Source organism: Hakea prostrata, chromosome 1 (genome assembly GCF_041222555.1).
Source record: "Hakea prostrata isolate BN-2017 chromosome 1, UWA_Hpros_2, whole genome shotgun sequence".
NCBI classification, from domain to species: Eukaryota; Viridiplantae; Streptophyta; class Magnoliopsida; order Proteales; family Proteaceae; genus Hakea; species Hakea prostrata.
The window spans coordinates 27,450,661-27,470,744 of NC_142600.1; the positions used below are offsets into that span (position 1 = coordinate 27,450,661).

At 37.7% G+C, this 20,084-nt stretch overlaps 1 protein-coding gene across 2 annotated transcripts; it reads right to left on the reverse strand.

Moving 5' to 3' along the window:
• Positions 1-15,696: 15,696 nt before the first annotated feature.
• Positions 15,697-18,972, reverse strand: LOC149028566 (uncharacterized). Of its 2 annotated transcripts, none has more exons than XM_089137723.1 (2): positions 18,795-18,972; positions 15,697-18,420 (listed from the first exon to the last, which is right to left on the reverse strand). In XM_089137723.1, the coding sequence occupies exon 2, from the start codon at positions 18,147-18,149 to the stop codon at positions 17,247-17,249; it is 903 nt and encodes a 300-aa protein (XP_088993849.1). In that variant the 5' UTR covers positions 18,150-18,420; positions 18,795-18,972; the 3' UTR covers positions 15,697-17,246. The 2 variants fall into 2 exon arrangements, with proteins under 2 accessions (XP_088993849.1, XP_088993854.1); XM_089137728.1 differs by having other exon boundaries at positions 18,785-18,972.
• Positions 18,973-20,084: the final 1,112 nt, after the last annotated feature.

A 20,084-nucleotide genomic window follows, 5' to 3' on the forward strand; every position in this document is an offset into this window, starting at 1 on the left:
CACTTGGATTGGGTGCTGAGAAATGAAAAAGAAGTCTGGACCTCTGGTAGATCATTAAATTTCCTTTGACCTTCTCCATCTTAATTTCTATCTGAAAAGTGCATTTTATTTTGCCATCTTGACTGCACAAGATAAGTGAACTGAGCATGTCTTCTATTGCAGTTGTCCGCATTCTTTACCTACTTTCTTCATTATGCATTGCATTTGCTTTCAAAACTCTTCCCAATGTAGCCATTAAGATCGACTTATATTTGCCTTCTATAGGCTTTGTTATGTAACCAACAAAATTGACTTACTGGTAGCAGTTTGGAAGTCTGACTTCAGCAGCCTAGGTTTGGTTGTGGAGGGGCCTTGCCCCATGAGTAACAACCCCCAGCCCATGCCATCCTTTTTAGAGAGAAAATCGCAGCAGCATCAGTCAGCAAGGTCGTCTACATTAAGCAAGAGAGCATCTGAATAAATGGCAGCAGCTCCTAACTGGAGGAATTCTTAAACAAATGAGAAAATGTGCCATCAAAGTAGGTGAAAGGATCAAAGGAGTTTCAAAAGCTAAACAATAAACAAAGAGTAAATCATAAATAAAGAACAATAAGGATTAATAAAATGAAAAAGTGAGGAGCACCCACACTAACGTTGTGTTCAAGGGCATCTATTGGTTAAATTCTATTAAGAGTTCAATTCTAGAAGTTTTAGTTCATGTAATTTTCTATTTTTTTTAACCCAAGTAAGGGTATTTACGTAATAGAGTTCTTTCCACTATATTATAAATAGAGGGCTTGGGATCACACTAATCCATTCAAGCCATTCTACCATAATCTTCATTCCTACCACACATATAGACTCCTAGACACCACCATAGCATACCTTATGAGCTTAGGAAGAGTTTGAACAAGGGGAGACTTCAGCCAATATACCGGAGGACTCTAATTCTCCCCCTTTGTTTATTAAACCATGTGAAGAACCTAGTTAGGGGGAGACCACTCTTGTGAGACAAACTATTGAGGTCTTTTAAAACAAGATTGACTAGAATAAGGAGTACATACTTATCAGAGGAAGAATTACAATTAGCTAAAGCAGGTGAAGAAAGATGACATGTTAACATTTTCAATCTCTTACTCCAAAATCAAATTCTACTATTCCTCCTGAGGTATCTTCTTGTGATTTTCCTATTGTTATTAGAAAGGAGTTAGATCTTGCACTCAGCATCCCATAGCTAAGTATGTTTCTTATGACCCTTTGTTTGACTCTTACCGTACTCTTATATCCTCTTAATCATCTGTTTTTGTTCTTAAAAATTGGCAGCAAGCCTATGCTAATAAGAGATGGAAGGTAGCTATAGTAGAGGAAATGCAGGCAATAAAGAAAAATGATACTTGGGAGTTGGTTACACTTCCTCCAAGAAAAAAAAACCCATGGACTATAAATGGGTGTTTGTGGTTAAACAAAATATGGATATCGGTCAACAAGTTGAAGGCGAGACAAGTTGCAAAGAGGTTTACCAGACCTATGGGATTGATTATTAAGAGACTTTTGCCCCAGTTACGAAACTGAACATTGTTAGAATTCTATTATCTGTGGCTGTGAACAAAGACTAGAACATGCACCAACTAGATGTAAAAAAGCCTTTTTGCATGGGGAATTGGAGGAGGAAGTCTATATAGAGATCTCACATGGTTTTTCTGATGATAATATTGTAAAAGTAAATCGGTTGAAACAATCTCCTATATACTGGTTTGGATGCCTCCAAAAGGCAATGACCTCTATTGGGTACAAGCAAAGCAATGCTAATCATACAATGTTTATCAAGAAGTCAGGTACCAATATCACACTTCTCATTGTTTATATGGACAATATTGTCATCACAGGGAATAATGGTGAAGAAATACAGAGATTGAAGACCTTCTTAGCAAAGAGTTTGAGATTAAAGATCTAAGGAAAGTTACAATACTTCCTAGGAATTGAGGTGGCTCGATCAAAGAAGGGTATATACCTATCCCAGAGGAAGTATGTTTTTGATTTATTATTAGAAGTGAGAATGTTGGGGTGTAAAGCAATTGATACCCCTACTGAGGCTGGAGCTAAACTTAAGGAGAAAGAGGCGGGAACCAATGGACAAAGGAAGATACCAAAGGCTAGTAAGGAAGCTTATTTGCTTATCCCACACTAGGCCAAACATTGCTTATGTTGTAGGAATAGTAAGCCTAGTTCATGCATGATCCATATTTAACCTTATATGAAGGTTGTAACCAGAATCTGCAGTACTTGAAGGGAACTCCTGGAAAATGAATACTTTTGTCACCAACTGATAATCTAAGGGACACACAATGCAGAATGGGCTGAGTCTCCTGACAGGAAGTCGATTTTAGGTTATTGTACCTTTGTTGGAGGTAATCTAGTAACTTGGAGGACTAAAAACAGAATGTGGTAGCTTTATTCAATATAGAAGTTGAATACAAAGCTATGATTCGTGGAGTTTGTGAGCTACTATGGTTCAAAGGTCTATTAAAAGATATTGGAATTCAAGTTCCAAATCGTATAATGTTGTATTATGACAACAAGGCGGCCATTAGTATTACCAATAATCCAATGCAACATAATCAAACTAAGCACGTTACAAATTTTTTGTCAAAGGAAAGCTAGAATTTGCATGCCTTTTGTGAAATCTAGAGTCCAAGTGACAAATATTTTCACTAAGGGTTTAAAGGAAGGAGATTTCCTTCCTATTGTAGGTAAGATGGGCATGGCTAGCATCTATGCCTAAACTTGAGGGGGAGTGTTGGTTGAGTTCAATTCTTGGAGTTTTAGTTCATGTAATTTTCTATTTTTGCTACCCAAGTAAGGGTATTTATGTAATAGTATTCTTTCCACTTTATTATAAATAGAGGGCTTGGGATCACACCAATCCATTCAACTCATTCTACCATAATATTCTTTCTCAACAGCATCAATGTGGAAAATGCAAAAGTTGTGAAGCAACAAAGAAGCTGCATTGAGGTAAAATAAGAGACTTTGGAAGCAAGACATATCTGAAATCACAAAGCAACTCTATAATAATATTTAAATCAATCAAAAGCGGATTGAAATTTTGGAATACAATAAATCAATGAAACTAAAGAAAATAAATGGGAATAATGAACATACAATCGAGAGAAACATCTGGGTAAGTAACTAACACAGGTTTCAAAAGCAGAGATTGAGCATGTACTCGTCTCAACACATAATCCTGCAAAGTTCACAGGAAAAAGGAAAATGTGTTGAAATAGTAAGAGGTAGTACAGAAATGCATCAAGGAAGGATAAATAAAATTGGCATTGAAGGAGGAATGAAGATTATTTCAGCGTTTTCAGCTGGGTCTGTTACCTGAATTCATGTTCTAACTTCTAATATAATAACTTAATAAGAAACCCTCCAACTAGCCACTAAGGAATTGATTCAATTGGTAATGATCAAATACCTCTTAGCAGAAGGTCAAGAGTGACCTCTGAACTATTTCTTCCACATGCACACCTCCAAAGAACTCAAAAACTAATATCTCAATGAGAACTGTGTGTAATGACTAATGACCCATAACAAAAATGAAACCCCCAAGGGCCCCAACCCCACCCCAAGGAAGACTTCGCTGTCTAGAGCACAAGAACTAAAATAATACACCAATGTTGTGGAGCATAGAATCACTAAAACAAGGACGTACAGCAGCTTAGCTGATTGCAGGTTAAAGAGTAGCCAATTAATCCTGAGAATACCTAATCAATAAACAAGAAGGCTATGATAAAGGAACTTGACAGGAATTCCTCAACGTGAGGTCACTTCCAAATTCCAATCATAAGAAATCAATTCAAAATTCTAACACAAAACATAAAAAAATGATACTCTCTAATTTGATGAGTCACACACAACTTGATTGTCAATATTTCCAGTGTTTCCAAGTTATGGTTTGTGGTTCTCAACTCAAAGCATAGTCGATATGAGAATGGTCAGATAAGAAACTGTACCATCATCAATGAAGGGTTATTAAAAATTAATTGATGCAATGTCAGAACAACTAAAGGAGATGGAGAAAGCTGAAAGAAGTTGGCAACACTGATGCAATATTGATCACCAACAGGTAGTGTGATTTCTACTGCAGCTACTGATGCAACATTGGTCACCAACAGATGGTGTTTGGCATTACCCTCCATTTCTCAGCAATCCAACTCAACCCAGCTAAGCCATGTCCCAATAGAATGGGTAAGCTAAACGAATAGTGTTTAACCTTTCACCCTGTTCAGAACCAAAGTTTTAAATCAAAGTCATCATGTTCTTTATCACCAATTCAGCCCAGGTTGTCCGATACCACCAACTTCTACCACATCACTAGTCACTACTGGAGTATTTGCTAGCATTCTTATGAAGGCATGCAAGCCATTTCAACTATCTTCCCATATGATCATTTCCATGGTTCAAGAACTTGCGAGGTCTTGTGAGATATCTTGTTTTCTCCAAAAGTTGAGACAAGATGGGAAGCGAAATCTAGAAAATCCTCGGTTGAGTCAAGATCTTGGTTCCAAACCCTGGTTTAAAAGCAACACATCTTGATCAAATTGATCTTGCCGAGATCTAAATGCTCTTGCTTCTCCCTTTGCTGCCTTGCTGCCTTGCTAGAAATCCTCTTTTGCCAAAATGTTGCCAGAGCTTTGGCCAAAACAACTCCTAGTCTTTGTCAACAACCCTCCTACAACATCTATAGCAAAGATTGAAGAGGTTTTCAACCAAATCATGAAGAAAGGTGAGAGGTGGAAGTGCAGTTGGAATTGAGGTGGTGCTGGTGCTGGTGGATCAGGAATTGGAGGAGCTGCTTAGTGCCTTACCATTTTTAGTCTAGAACTCTCATGGTGTAACTTATAAGTATATCATTTGACAAGATAGCTCCATCTAATTGGGAGGTGATCAAACTTGTCTAAGTATCAGAACCAAATCAGAAAGGCAATCTGCCAATATATAATTTCACTCATGCATCAAGAAAATTACCACATTTGAATCATTCTAGAATTCCTTGGTACAACACTAAAGAACAAAAGTGGCTGATAAAAAACTATTCTAGACCCAAACATCTGTGACATTGAAAGGAAATGCCTCATAAAAATGAGAGGAAGCTTTTCCACCAGGGTTGGTAATTCCTTGGGGTTGGTAATTCTTAACTTGTTCCACCAATACTCCCCAGGCCCAGTTGGTTGGTCATTAAAATCTTGTCAATGCCATTCATCAACCTGAACTTAGCCCCATCTTGGTTGTCCTAAAGCAATCCAAGCTTCTATCCTACAAAGACACCTTGTTTTTATTCTTTCTAGACTGGGGTTGGCAGTTCCAAGCCCTTATCTGGAGCAATATTTTGGATCCATTATCCATATACAGCTGATAAGGATGAATTAAGCAATAAAAAGTTTGACAAAGACATAAAGACAGGTTAGTTGGTACCAGCCAGAATATTTTTTGCTGGATGTTAATGAATTCATTCAAGAGTTTGGAAAGCCAGCAACAGTATAAATTGCTTCAACATTGACTATGATTCTTCTTTTACAATCAAAATTTCCCTGTCAAGAAAAAGCAAAGATTAAACAAGGAAAATAAAATAAACAAAATTGTCAAAGGAAGAGGAAAACATAAAGAGCTATTTTTAGCACAGAAGAAAGACCCAGATACCACCCATCCAATGTTCAACTTAGGAGGCCAAGTATCATTCATGGTCCCATCAATCCATTGGAGTAAAAGAAAAGGATGCACCTATGGACTTTCAATCACATGAAAGGCATGGTGATTAGGAAGTCTCTAAAATCATCAACCATCATGTTGAGAAAGTCAATTGTGGTAGAATAGCTTGAATGAAACAATGTGATTCCCAAGCCCTTTATTTATAATGATATGAAAAATACAATATTACATAAATACCCTAACTTGGGAAACAAGAAATAATAAACTACATAAACCAAACCACTATGCCCTAACTAGCCAACACTCCCCCTAAAATAGGGAGAAAATCTCCTTCCTTCAAAACCTTGGTGAAAATGTTAGCCACTTGGTCTCCAGACCCATGGTTGTCAAGGCAACAAGGCAACGCTAGGTAATAGAGAGCAAAAAAACCCAAGGCGACAAGGTGGCCGCCGTCCCCTTTGACAACCTTGTCTATGCCTCACAAAAGGCATACAGATCAGCCCTTGTTCCAACTTTCCTCGGAGGAAAAACCTATTAATCTCAATATGTTTAGTCCGATCATGTTGCACAGGATTATTAGCTATATTGATAGCAGCCTTGTTCTCACAATACAACATCATAAGGCTTGGGACTTGGACTCCAATATCTTCTAATAGATCTTTTAGCCATAGCAACCCACACACTCTACGAACCATACCTCTATATTTAGCCTCTATACTGGATAAGGTTACCACATTATGTTTCTTACTCCACCAAATCACTAAATTACCTCCAACAAATGTACAGTAACCTGAAATTGATTTTCTATCAAGAGACCAACCCAATTGGCATTTGTATATGCTTCCACCTTCAAGCTATCTGTGGGTGACAAAAGTATACATTTTCCAAGAATTGCCTTCAAATATTGTAGTATCCTAGTAACGACCTTCATATTAGTCGAATATGGGTCATGCATGAACTAGCTTACAAGGTTTACGGCATATGCAATGTCAAGCCTAGTGTTGGATAAGTAAATAAGTTTTCCTACCAGCCTCTAATATCTACCTTTATTCACTTATTCTCCTTCTTTTTCCTTGAGTTTGGTTCATGTTTCAAGAGGGGTATCAACTGTCTTACACCCCAACATTCCCTCTTCAAATAGTAGGTTTAGAAAATGCTTCCTTTGGGGCAGATGAATACATTTCCATGATTTGGTAACCTCAATTCCAAGGAAATATTGTAGCTTCCCAAGGTCTTTAATCTCAAACTACTTGCCAAGGAATCCTTCAACCTTTGTATTTCTTCACCATAATCCCTTATGATAACAATATCATCTACATAGACAATAAGAAGAGTGATTTTGGTACCAGACCTCATGACAAACAATGTATGATCAGCATTACTTTGTTTGTAGCCATGAGATGTCAATGCCTTCTAGAGACGTCCAAACCAACATTTAGGAGATTGTTTCAGTTTATAGATTGACCTCTTCAACAAACTTTCCCAAGTGCACTGCTATCAAAGAAGCCATGTGGAATCTCCACGTAGATTTCTTCCTCCAACTCTCTATGTAAGAAGTCATTCTTTACATCTAATAGATGCAAGTTCTAGTATTTGTTTACAACTACAGACAAGACAATTTTAACAGTTCAATTTTGCAACAGGGGCAAAAGTCTTTTGATAATCATTCCCATAGGTCTAGGTAAACCCCTTTGCAACCAATATAACCTTCAACCTATTGACCAAAACATCCATATTCTGTTTGACCACAAACACCCACTTACAATCCACTGGCTTTTTACCTAGAGGAAGTGTAACAAGATCCCAAGTATCATTTTTCTCCATTGCCTGTGGTCTTGGATATGTGCTTAGTCTCAAGAACACATAAAAGGTCCAAGGTAAACTATCCCAGAATAAGATGGTGGAATTTGAAAGGAGAGTGCTTAATCCTTCGTTAATGAAGTAGTCAAACAAGGAAAATGGGATTTTAAAGGGGATACCAATGCAATGTGGAATGAGATGGCTATGTGTATTAAGAAGGTGGCTAAAGATGTCCTAGGTGAATCAAAAGGAAAGCTCCATTCTTATAAAGAGACGTGGTGGTGGGATAGTAAGGTTCAAGCTGCCATTAGGAATAAAAAAGCTAGTTTTAAGACATGGCAAAGAACTAAGGATGTTGAGGATCTTCAAAGGTATAGGTTGGATAGAAATGAAGCTAAAAAAATTGCAGGAAAAGCAAGGGAAAAGAAGTATGAAGAGTTATACAATAAGTTGGGCACGAAGGAAGGGAAAAATCTATTTATAAGATAGCTAAGATGAGGGATAGGAAGAGTAGAGATCTTGACCATGTTAGATGTATTAAAAATGGAGATGGTAAAGTTTTAGTTTGTGAGGACATTAAGAAAAGATGGGAAACCTATTCCTAGCTACTAAATGAGCATCTTCAAGCACTTATGATTCGAACAATACACCCACCAAGGCACCAATGTCCGAACTTATATACGAGAATTTCGATGTCCGAAGTAAAAGAAGCTTTAAGGAGGATGAAACCGCAAGACACAAGGTCCCGATGAAACTCAAATTGAAGTATGGAAGAGCTTAGGAACCCATGGACTAGTTTGGTTGACTAAGTTGTTTAATAAGATTTTATGAGCACAAGGAAATGCCAGATGAATGGAGGAGAAGCATCATGGTTCCATTTTACAAAAATAAAGGAGATATTCGAAGTTGTAATAACTATAAGGGCATTAAATTGATGAGCCATACAATGAAATTATGGGAGAGAATAATTTAAACCCATTTGAGACACTTAACTACTGTCACGGAGAACCAATTTGGTTTTATGCCGGGAAGATCTACAACGGAGGCTATCTACCTAATTAGGAGACTTATGGAAAGGTATAGAGAATGTAGGAAAGACCTTCATATGGTATTTATTGACCAAGAAAAAGCTTATGATAGAGTCCCTAGAGCGAATTTGGCAAGTACTAGAGAAAAGAAGTGTTGCAAGTAAGTATGTAGATATAGTTAAGGATATGTATGATGGTTCGGTGACTAGTGTTAGAACAGTGGGGGGACAAAGTAATGAATTCCTGATAACAGTTAGGCTACATCAAGGGTCAACTTTAAGTCCATATCTATTTGCACTAGTAATGGATGAATTAACCAAAGACATTCAAGATGAGGTCCCCGGTGTATGCTTTTGCAGATGATATTGTGTTGATTGATGAGACCCAAGTGGGGATTAATACCAAATTAGAATAATGGACAGGAGCTTTGAATCAAAAGGCTTTAAACTAGTAGATCAAGACAGAATACCTAGTTTGTAACTTTAGTCATGATCGGGCAGATGATGGGGTGGTGATACTTGACGATATAGAGATTCCTTAGAGTGATTGTTTTAGGTACCTAGGTTCAATAATGAGTAAAAGAAGTGATTTAGAGAATGAGGTTTCCCAAAGAATTAAAATAGGGTGGATGAAGTGGAGAGGTGCGACCGGGCTATGTGATCGGCGATTCCATTAAAGCTAAAGGAAAAATATGACCGTGTTCGACGCATGATGTATGGTGTAGAGGTACGTTAAAAGAATCATATAGATAAACTCAATGTAGCAGAAATGAGGATGCTAAGATGGATAAATGGCAAAACTAGGATGGATAAGATAAGAAATGATCATATTAGAGTTGGTTTGGGAGTGCCCCAAAGGATAAGCCGAGAAAGTCGCTTGAGGTGGCACGGCCACATCAACGAGACCTATAAACCGACGGAGAAGTGATATAACCATATTAAAGGAACTAGAAGAGCTAAGGGTAGACCTAAGATAACCTTAGGAGAAGTGGTGAGAAAAGATTTGTATAGCTTAGGCCTTGTATCTAGCATGGCCTCGAATAGAACTGATTGGAGGGCAAGAATCCATGTCGCCGACCCCATTTAGTTGGGACAAGGCTTATTGTTGTTATTTGTTGTTGTTGCTTGCATTTTCTCTACCATTGTTGAATTCCATTTTTAATAAGCATAAGCTTCATGCTAACATTTTAGAACAGATACAGAGATAAAGAGGATATAAAAGCAAGGTAGGAGTCAGACAAGGAATCATAAGAAAAATACTTAGTTGAGGGATGCTAAGTACAATATCTAACTCCTTTTCTAATAGTAATAGGAAGATTAGAAGTAGATACCTCATGGAAATAGGAGAATCTAAGTCTGGAGCAAGAGGCTGAAGTGGTAACATGTTAATCTTCTCCACATGCTTTTGCAAATTGTGATTCTTTCTCCAATAATATGCACCTCCTTATTATGATCAATTTTGTTTTGAAAGACTTTAATAGTGTGCCTCATTGAAGTAGTCTCCCCTTTCAAGATCCTCATAAGGTTTAGACATAGGAGGGGGGAATTATAGTCCTCAGGTATGCTGGCCTAGTTCTCCCCCTAATCAGGAATCTTTTCCTAGCCTTCAAAGTTGTCTTGTGGTGATGTGTGTGAGTCCATAAGTGTGGTAGGATAGTCCAGAGTTAGAGAACACATCTCCTCTTGGACCCTCCCCCTAAAAAGGTGCATAGTAGGGGCAAAATTTATGAAAAATAACATCTATGAATACTATGGTCGTCTGGGAATGAGGATGATAACATTTATACCCCTTTTGAGTAGTAGAGTACCCTAGAAATATGCAACATAGGCTGCGGGTGCCAACTTACTCTGGTGGGCGGTGATTCTGCATTACATGGTCCAAAAACCTTTAGGGGAATAACCAAAGAGAAGTCTCGCTGAAAAATCTCATTCGGACAATTAAAGCCAAGTATTCTACTGGACATCCTATTCATAATATAAGAAGCATTAAGTATAGCATCACTCCAGTATTGGTCTGGGACATTTATGACAATCATAATAGAATGAACTATCTCTAATACATGCTTGTTCTTTCTCTCAGCCACCCCATTATGGGCAGCCGTATCAACACAACTCATTTGGTGTGGCATGTCAAAATCAAAGAGGTATCTCTGAAATTCACCATCAATATACTTGCCAGTAATACACACAAGTCTGCCAGGGCCCCACACATCAATATGAATCAACACAAAAGGAATAGATATTCTATTATAAAGGGAAGGAAAATAACTGGAATGAATTTGCTTTGCAAAAATGCAAGCTTCACAACAACAACAACAACAAAACAACAACAAAAAAAACTCTTTCTTACTATAAGATGAAACTAAATCAAGCAAAACCTTTTTGAGAGATCTTAGAAGGAGGTGATCCAGTCTACGATGCCATTGATTAAAGTCTAACAAAGCTAAATGGACCTGATGAGAAGATGTAGCCAGAGCAGAAGTAGATCCTCCAATCATCTCCAACAAATAAAGTCCAGTACCTAATTTACCATGTTCAATCTCCTTCCCCGTTACCACATCTTGGAAGACACAATAGAGAGGATGAAAAAGTCATTTTACAATTCAAGTCATCTGTAAAACTACTTATAGATAGTACGTTAGTAGAGAAAGAAGGAACATGAAAAACTTTAGACATAGAAAAGTGATCGAGAATTTTGAATGGTCCATTTTCTAGCAATTGAATAATAAGAGTCATTAGCAATATGAACTTTATCTAAAACTGAGGCAGGAGAATAATGTAAGAAAAAAGAGGAAGAACCCATCATGTGATTTGTTGCTCCAGTATTGATGATTTATGGAGCAAAAACAGAAGAAACATGGAAACCTTTAAAAGTTTTACCTAATTTAGCAAGATAGGAGTTAATACGGATAGTGGAAGGAGCAGTAGTACAGGTTGCACCAGTAGTAAAAGACTGCAGAATACGTCGCAGAGCTGCTAACTCCTCCTGGGAAAAACCAATGTCTGCAATACGCGCCATGGGAATAGTCTTAGAAAGATTGGCCTTCGAGTTTGCCCCTTCTTTGTGCCCTCTGTTGCTCAAAATCAGCAAGCTTTTGATGGAGTTTCCAACAATTGGCCTTGGTATGATAAGGCTTGTTGCAATGCTCGCACTTAACAACCTCTTGAGCCAAATCAGATTTGGTGCAAACAGACTAAAGAGCAGATTTCTCCACAATAGGAGTATGAACAATAGCAAGATGACGACTTTCCTCACACTGAACAGAGCACATGACTGTTCCAATGCAGGAAAAGGAGAATGGCTTAGCACTTACACCCTAATCTGATCATATTTTACATTCAAACTAGCCAAGAAGTCATAAACACGAATCTTACCAACATGCTTCTTCTTATAAGTAACCATATCATCAGGATTAGTGGGGTAATAATCTCTATAATGATCCAACTCCTGTCAAAGAGATTGCAACTCAGCATAATACTGGGCCATAGTCAATTCCTTCTGAGTAGTCTCACAAAGCTTCTTCTATAACTCATAAATCTATACATCATTCCCCACTTGTCCATATGTCTCTCTTGTTGCCTTCCAGATTTGGGTTGTTGTATCAAGCAACAAATATCCCGAGTAATATTTGGATTCATGGAATTTAGAAGAAATGACATGACAAGAGAGTCATTCAAAATCCACATATCCTAAGAAGTGGTGGCAGTTGTGCGCTTGACTGTAATGCCCATAATGTGGCCAATAAGTCCTCTTCCAATGAGAATCAAATATGCAAATCGAGACCAAATCAAATAATTTGTCCCATCAAATCTTACAGAAAGAGGAGGAAGAGTAGGATAACGTTTGGAGCCAATGGGAGTAGTAGTACCATCAGTGAATGTCATGTTTCAAAAAAACTTCATGTTGTTCTTCAGTCTTCACCCTTTCAAAACAACTAAAACGTTACAAAATTAGTAGCCTAACCACCCAAATAAATCTAAGGATTCATAAGATAAGAAAAAGAATCAACTCCTCTTCTTTTTTTTCCGAAGAATTAGTGTCGCAGGTTTAAAAGAAAACTAGATGTCGACTGTTGTAAAAGAAAATACAGAGAGGCGATGGGAAGAGAGCATGGTGGAAGAAGAAGAGGAAAATAGTTGTAGGCAATGTCTCGATGGAGAAGAAGAAGGTGAATGCAGCTAGCACAAGTATGTTTTCTGTTTTTTGAGGTCCTCTTGCAATTGATGGTTTCTGGAATGGTGGTAATTGCAGGTTGCAATGGCTAAGAGATGAGCTGCAGGTCTAGGCGATGGGCTGTTAGTGAGTTGTAGGTCAAGGTGAAGGACGAAATGTTGATTGCAAGCTACAGCGATGGAGCAAAATCTGGTTGCAGGTCACAGTGATGGCGGAGAGGGAGAGGCAATGGCAGTGGGGTGGTGCAGTAGTGGTGCCGGCAGTGGTGGATGCAGCGTTGTCGAGATCAAGAGAGAGAATCGATCTCTCTTTTTCCTTCTTCTTCTTCTTCTTTTTAATTTGTTCCCTAATCGACTTTTGGCTCTAATACCGTGTTGAAAAGTCAATTGCAGTAGAATGGCTTGAATGAATCAATGTGATTCCTAAGCCCTTTATTTATAATGATATGAATAATACGATATTACATAAACCCTTACTTGGGAAACAAGAAATAATAAACTGAATAAACCAAAGCAAGATAAATCAAAACACTATAACCGAAGCAGCCAATGCATCACTAGCTAAGTGACCTTCCTCACATTACCTTTAGAAAGAACTCTTGAGACTGGAGAAAAATACAGAGGTGCATTGACATAAATCCAGAAGTTGGATCATGATTCATGAATAGAACTAACTGGTAAGGCTAAAAGTGGTATTTTGCACCACACGTTGTGGGAAATTATTCTAAGAAGTACAAAATCAATGTACCCAAGTATCATATTCATAATTATAGTATTCTCTTTTCTTCTTTTCTTAAGAGATGCCCTCCTCCCCCCCCCCCCACCCCCAAAAGGGGGGGAAAAAGAAAGAAGAAGAAGAAACTGTTACTTATTGAGTACCTTGTCAGAAAAGAAAGGAGTGCACCAGGCACAGTATGTTCTTGCTGTCTGTCATATTAATCTTTTCCATGGTTATTTACCTAAAGTTTTCAATCAGTGATTCAGTATGCCCTAGTTCCTATTATTTTCATCTTAGAAGCTCTGTTTTTTCTTTTTCTCTCCCTCACTGAAGCATGAAAGTAACATACAGCTAAAATAGACAAGGAAAAGGAACTTTCAGTAATTGAAGTAGAACTCCAACAGTACCAGTGTAGGAGGAAAAGAAGTCAATCAAATCAGCCTTAAGTTATGAGTACCCCACATTAGGCCATTAACCTAAGTTAGAGTCGGGAGACTTGAGATGAATACTTGGGGAATCTTCTGTTTACACGTAAGCCCACAACTAGGTAATCAATCCATAATACAAAGGGCCAATTTTCAAGAATTCTGCCCCATTTGCAACCACTGATCAGCAGCTTTATAAGGGAAGCTTTAATAGATTCTATGGCCTATGTTCCTGCCACATATGAAGGATAGCTATTTAGTTAGCATTTTGTCGTAGTTTCTATGTTCATACTAGTTTTAGGTGCTTATCTATCAGCAACCTGGTGAGACACTGTAGCTAAGTGTTTTGTTCTTCTTGTACAAGTTTTTACTTCAATGAATAAATGAGAAGGGGGAACCAAGCCCATGATTTTGAGCATTCAAACAATTGTTTCTCTCCATGAAGCATAGCCTAGTGAATCAAGTGCAAACAAAAAATTTGACATGCTGCAGGTTTTGTTGGTGAAATCAAACCGCTTTTCCTTCTTCTCCCTTTTTCAACTTTCAGTTTTTCCAACATTTTTCTTGCTGTCATCTAACAAGTCTACTGCCATTATGACTGTTGTTTGAAGACCGAAGGTGCACGTGAACATTTCCTTCACCACTACTATGAAGTCTTTCATATCAGGTGGCTCTGCTATCAATTTCTGTTCAGGTACAGCATACTGTGATTGTTTTTATCCTTCTATAGTCTTCTAATTGGTGTGCTATAACAGTATGTCCACCCTTTGATTAGGATCTTTCGCACCTACCATACACCTCAATATTGAATCTAATAATGTTAATGTTGATCTGAAGTTATTCAGGTCTGCATACTTGCTAATCTAGTGCTCATCTGTATTTCTGATGTATGTCCATTTTTTTTATTCTTCTTCTCACATTGGATTGGTTTAATATTTCAGACACCATTACAGAATGATTAATCATTGTTTGACCAGATTTTAAGCTCCGTTGACTTGATAGCTCTAGTCATTTCTCTATTAATCCCACATGTTTCTTAAACTTGGATTGCTGTGATTGTGTCATGTAATTACTGTAGTCCTTCATTTGTTATTTGGCCTACAAAACTCAACAATTGGTATTGAAGGTCATAGACTCTAATCCACCTAGGGTCAAAAGCATCCTTGAATCAGCTTACGGACATGGTTAAGCAACTCACTCTCAAGTGGGCAATAGGAAAAAGATATCATGACCAAATGCACCACCAGGAACCAATGACAAGACATTAAGATTAAGAGACAGAGTGAGACATTCTAACATCAAGGAGACACTACAGCATGAATCTTCAATTGGGTCTCAAAACTAATGAAGGAAGTTACAGAAATGCAAGGATCTGAAGGTCCAGATGACGGTTAAAAGATGGAATAAGAATAATGGATAGATGATAGCCTGACATGCACTGCTGACCTATCACAATGGGAACCTGCTGCCACGTGGTATCTCATCTGATGCTCAAAATTAGGTAAAAGGTAGGCCCCACTGTCACCTGTATACCTGTAAGATTGCATCTTAAAGGAAATCTTTGATGAGGAAAAAGGGAGAGCTGAAAAAAGCATTTAAGTATCAAAGGTAGGAGTAAAACAATCAAATGGTTAAAAATGCAAGCATGATATTCAATACAAGGTGGGTCTTATCATTGAATTAGACCACTACATTTAACTCATGGCTAATCCAGTGACTGATCTATCAAACCATTGATTCTGCCAAGTATGTGGCCCTTCCACTGGTTTCAAAATTGTTGTTTTTTTTCCTTTTTTTTTTTTTTTTTTTTTTTTTGGGGGGGGGGGGGGGGGGGGGAGGGAATTTTTTTTCCCTTCTATGCCTGTTTTATTGCAACTTCTCCCTGAAATAATATATGAACAGAAGAAACTGCTTTCCCACATGACAATCGCATCAATACCTTGATTCATTGAGCAATTCTGCAAACAGCAATGAAATTATTTGTTCATTCTCTCACATTAAAGCAACGAAAATACAGAAGGGCAAAAAAAAGAGGGATATTAATGCAAAAACATTAAATGCTTTGACATCTGAATTTGCAAGAATAATTACATTACATTTTCTTAGACTAACAACTAAGAGGACACAGTTGTCATTTCATCATATCTAGGAAATGGATGGATAACAACTAATGTTGCAGGTATCATCAGGTTGCAAAATAATGTATTATTACAATAACTAGTAAGATAGTCCAACATAACATAGTCCCCAACCTATAAGAAGTACATGCAACAACCTTACCATGGTTCACACCCCCAGTTCAGTTCCTGCAGCAATAAGCAAAGTGAAATGGCTAAATATAATTTAGAAACAAAAAGAAGAATGACTTCACATTTATCCAGGTTATCTTATCATGTATGTTTTTCCTTGATATAATGGTCAGGCTGCATTTTTAATAAGAATATTCCTATACCGCAACTACCACCATAACCTTATTATGGATACATACAAGAGTTTTCTTGATAGAGTAAAACCCAAAAATGATACCCAGATAAAAGCCATTACGTGGTTACTTATACCAGAATGCCTACATGCTAAACAAACAGATAAGCAAGTGATACATACCAGATGTACATACTTTTACACTCCAAATATGAGTGGCTCACCCTGATAACCAAAGTTGATACATCAAGCAAACCCAAATGAATACCAGCAGCGCTTTTGCCTTCATACGTCTTCTTATCCGGTTCAAACATCCATAGATTGTTTTTCTTTACAATTTCATTCCAGGCCAGTCATATGAACGAGCAATCAGACACTATTGTTAACTGTGGCAGGTTTAACCTCTTCTCACCAAAAACTATAACCTATGTGATTGCATAGCTTTACAGAACCCCGACACAACGTATGGGTTGTTCTTTTTGGTGGTGGAGGGACTTACTGTAAAGTCTTACAAACAGCTTGCCGTTCTGATAACAAGAAGCAGTGTGACAAACAAAACCAAAGACGGAAGCAACAACTGTCACAGATCTATCTACCTGATCATTCTACACATTGAATTTCCGAGAGACAACTAAATATTGTAGCAAATTATGCTGGTAGTGACGAACAAGAATCACCAGTATAGAAAAATCAACATCTAAACTAGATAATGAATTTTCAATATACTAAAGACATTAACAAATTACGCTGATATTGATGAACAGGAACCACCAGATTAAAAAAGTTGATATCATTTCTAAAAATTGAATTTTCAATAGACAGCCAAAGATAATACCAGTTAAAAAAAATTTGATATAATTTCTATTCTATGATCGATTTAGGGAAACAAATGGACCTCATAAATCACATTTATATGTAATTCAAACACATCGTCAATAAAAATCATCACTCAACTAAAAGTATTTGTTAGCACTGAACAAGGAAGAATACATCTCTACTCATTCTTCCAAGCATACAAAATCAGCGAAAAACCAAGACCTTGTCGTTGTGAATCCTTGAATATCTGTGAGCAAGACAAAGGCAACAAGGTAGGATCAGTGTCTGTTTTACGATGACTGGTCCACAACTTCTCTGCAGAGAGACATGTCTGGAACATGAAAACAGCATTCCCCAAAGCTGTCCCAAAAAGCCAATTGTGAACATCCCAGAACACTTCCACAGGGAGACCATCAACCAAGATGATCTGGTTTCCCCTGAATTTCCATCTGAGGCGCTTGACCTGCATCACCATCTTACTGTCTATGCGGATTGAAAGGCACGGTTCAGCCAGACCAACGGTGTCGCACTCGATTCTAACATCATGGATCTCCCCGTTGTCACAGAACTGAGCCTTGGTGACATAGACCTTCTTCCCAGAAATGTGCTCTCTCTTGGCCATGAAGATGGCATTGGAAGAAACAGAAGCCGCGTTGGTCTTCTTAATTGCAACTTTACCCAAATCCCCAAGCAAAAGAACCATCTCCTTCTCGACGAGCACAGCCACGTAAAACCCCTCCAATGGCTCCGGACTGGATCCAAATTTAGCAGCGGAAAGGTCCCAGTATATATCAATTTTACTCGAATCGGCTTCCAAGCTCTTGCACCCTTTTCTCTTGGAGAAAAGCCATGGCTTTATATCGACTTTGCAGAGGGAACGGTTCGTTGAATCCTCGATCCCAACACTTAAGCCTTGACCCATCAAATTCTTGCTCCATGTAATGGTGATCAAGCATGACCGTCCGCGCAATCTGCATTGGTAAACACAAGCTACTAAATTCTGAGCAGCTTTGATGGCACTTGAGGACGAATCTGCCACCTGAACTCCATTCTCACCGAAACAGGAAGGGAAATCCCTCATCCTGACACCAGAAACAACCACAATTTTCCTTTGATTTCTTCCCTAATTTTACTGGGTAACAATCAAAATCTGATTCTTTTCTCAGAAGCAGAGACTAAACCCAAACAAACTAGAGAATTTGGAAGAAAAGAAATACTCAAGAACCCATTTCTCTGAAGGCTGAATGCTTCCTGCCTTCTCAAGGCTCGAAACGATCTGGGTTTCAGTTTGTTAAAGAACCCACCTTCATAGAACCAGAAATCAACTCGCTCATCAGCTTAACGACAAGGACCTACACCAAAATTAGGAACAAATTAAGGAATGTAGGTGATAAAAAGGATTAGGAGAAGAAGAAGACAAACATGGGACTGCCTTTGCCTCTCTGTCAGTATCTGACTATCTCTGCAGAAACCACCTCTTAAATAATCCAGATGAAGAAAATTATTAAATTACTGGAATACATGATAGGTGAAGGTTCGTGATATACTACTAAAATGGAGGTGCCAAAGGGACAAAGAGTAGACTCAGAAGAAGAAAACGGCAACTGGGTATCGCTGGAAAGGCTGTTTATACAACCTTATACATACAGGAAGGAAAGAAAAAGAAAGGGAAAAAAAAAAAAAAACTAAAAAGCATCTCTCTCAAATCATATTCACCTTTCTTTACCTGACATTACCCACATGCATATGATGCACAAGAGCTGGAAAAAAAACATAGCTATTATGTCAAGTGCCCATGGGAGTACTCCATGAAACCAGATTCTCTTGAAAGATTTTCACAGACACACTTGTGTGTAAAGACTCAAGACTCAGAAGGGAGGAAAAGATTTGAAACCTCCTCTGCCTTGACTCTGTTCTTTCCACAAAAACAAAATTAGCATTGATTTTAATATTAATATTATTGTATTAATTAAAACTTAAAAGAAGATATGATAAATTCCATATCTGCATCAATCAAAATTTAAAGATAGGAAAACGTTTCAGACTTTTTCCCAGCAGAGGAGCCTGGCCATGTTATAATGTTAATGCGTGCACGAGCTCTCATTTATTGTTCCTCTTCTTGTAAGCCCACCACTCTACCGCTGGGTACTTGACCTGTTGACCGTTTACCTTTTCAATCTATACAAAACAAAGGAGGAGTACAACAGAGCAGAGAGAAAAGAAAAAAGTGATTTGGTTACCAAATCATTCTCTGTGAATAATTTAATTCTGTTATGACTTATGAATTAAAATAAAAAGTATCTTCTTGCAATGGTATCTACAAGTATATGGGCTGAATTTGCTAGCTTGATTTGATTGTAAATGCTAAAAGGGTAGTTGAGAAACCAACAGGCAGTTCCTTGTGAGCTTCTTCAAATCATTATTTATTGGTCTTGGATGATAGTTTATAATATAAGGATGTAAATTAGTTTTGTTGATATTTTATATGAAGGAAAGAATAAGTCAGATGTGAGCTTCACATGTTGGTGTTCATGGTCCTCCTATACTTAGTTGTCACTTGCCAGAGCTGGAGCTGGAAAACTCTGAACTCTGAACTTTTCCCAGCCTGCAACTGGACTTGGTTGGACGAAGGTAAAACCGTAAAAAAGTGATTTATTTGGTGAGAAGAGTTTCACTTCTTCTATTTATTTTTTCGTAAAAGTCATAACCGTAACAAAACCTTGGAACACTTCATGGAATATGACTCAAGAAATGAAGACAAATAACAGGATAGAGCGATTTCTTGAAGCTTTAACTCTTTGAAAGCAACCCACAACCAAAAACTATAGAGTACAAGATATCAACCTCAAAAGATTCATTTGAACTTTTCAAATTGATCTCTTAGTGACAACTATTGCAATGAAAAGCTACATGGTCTCATGATTTATTCTTAATTTGTTGATTTTCTCTCCTTTTATTTTTCCTCTAAATGAAGACAAAAAAAGCAAACTGTTTCGACACTCCAAAATAATGCATT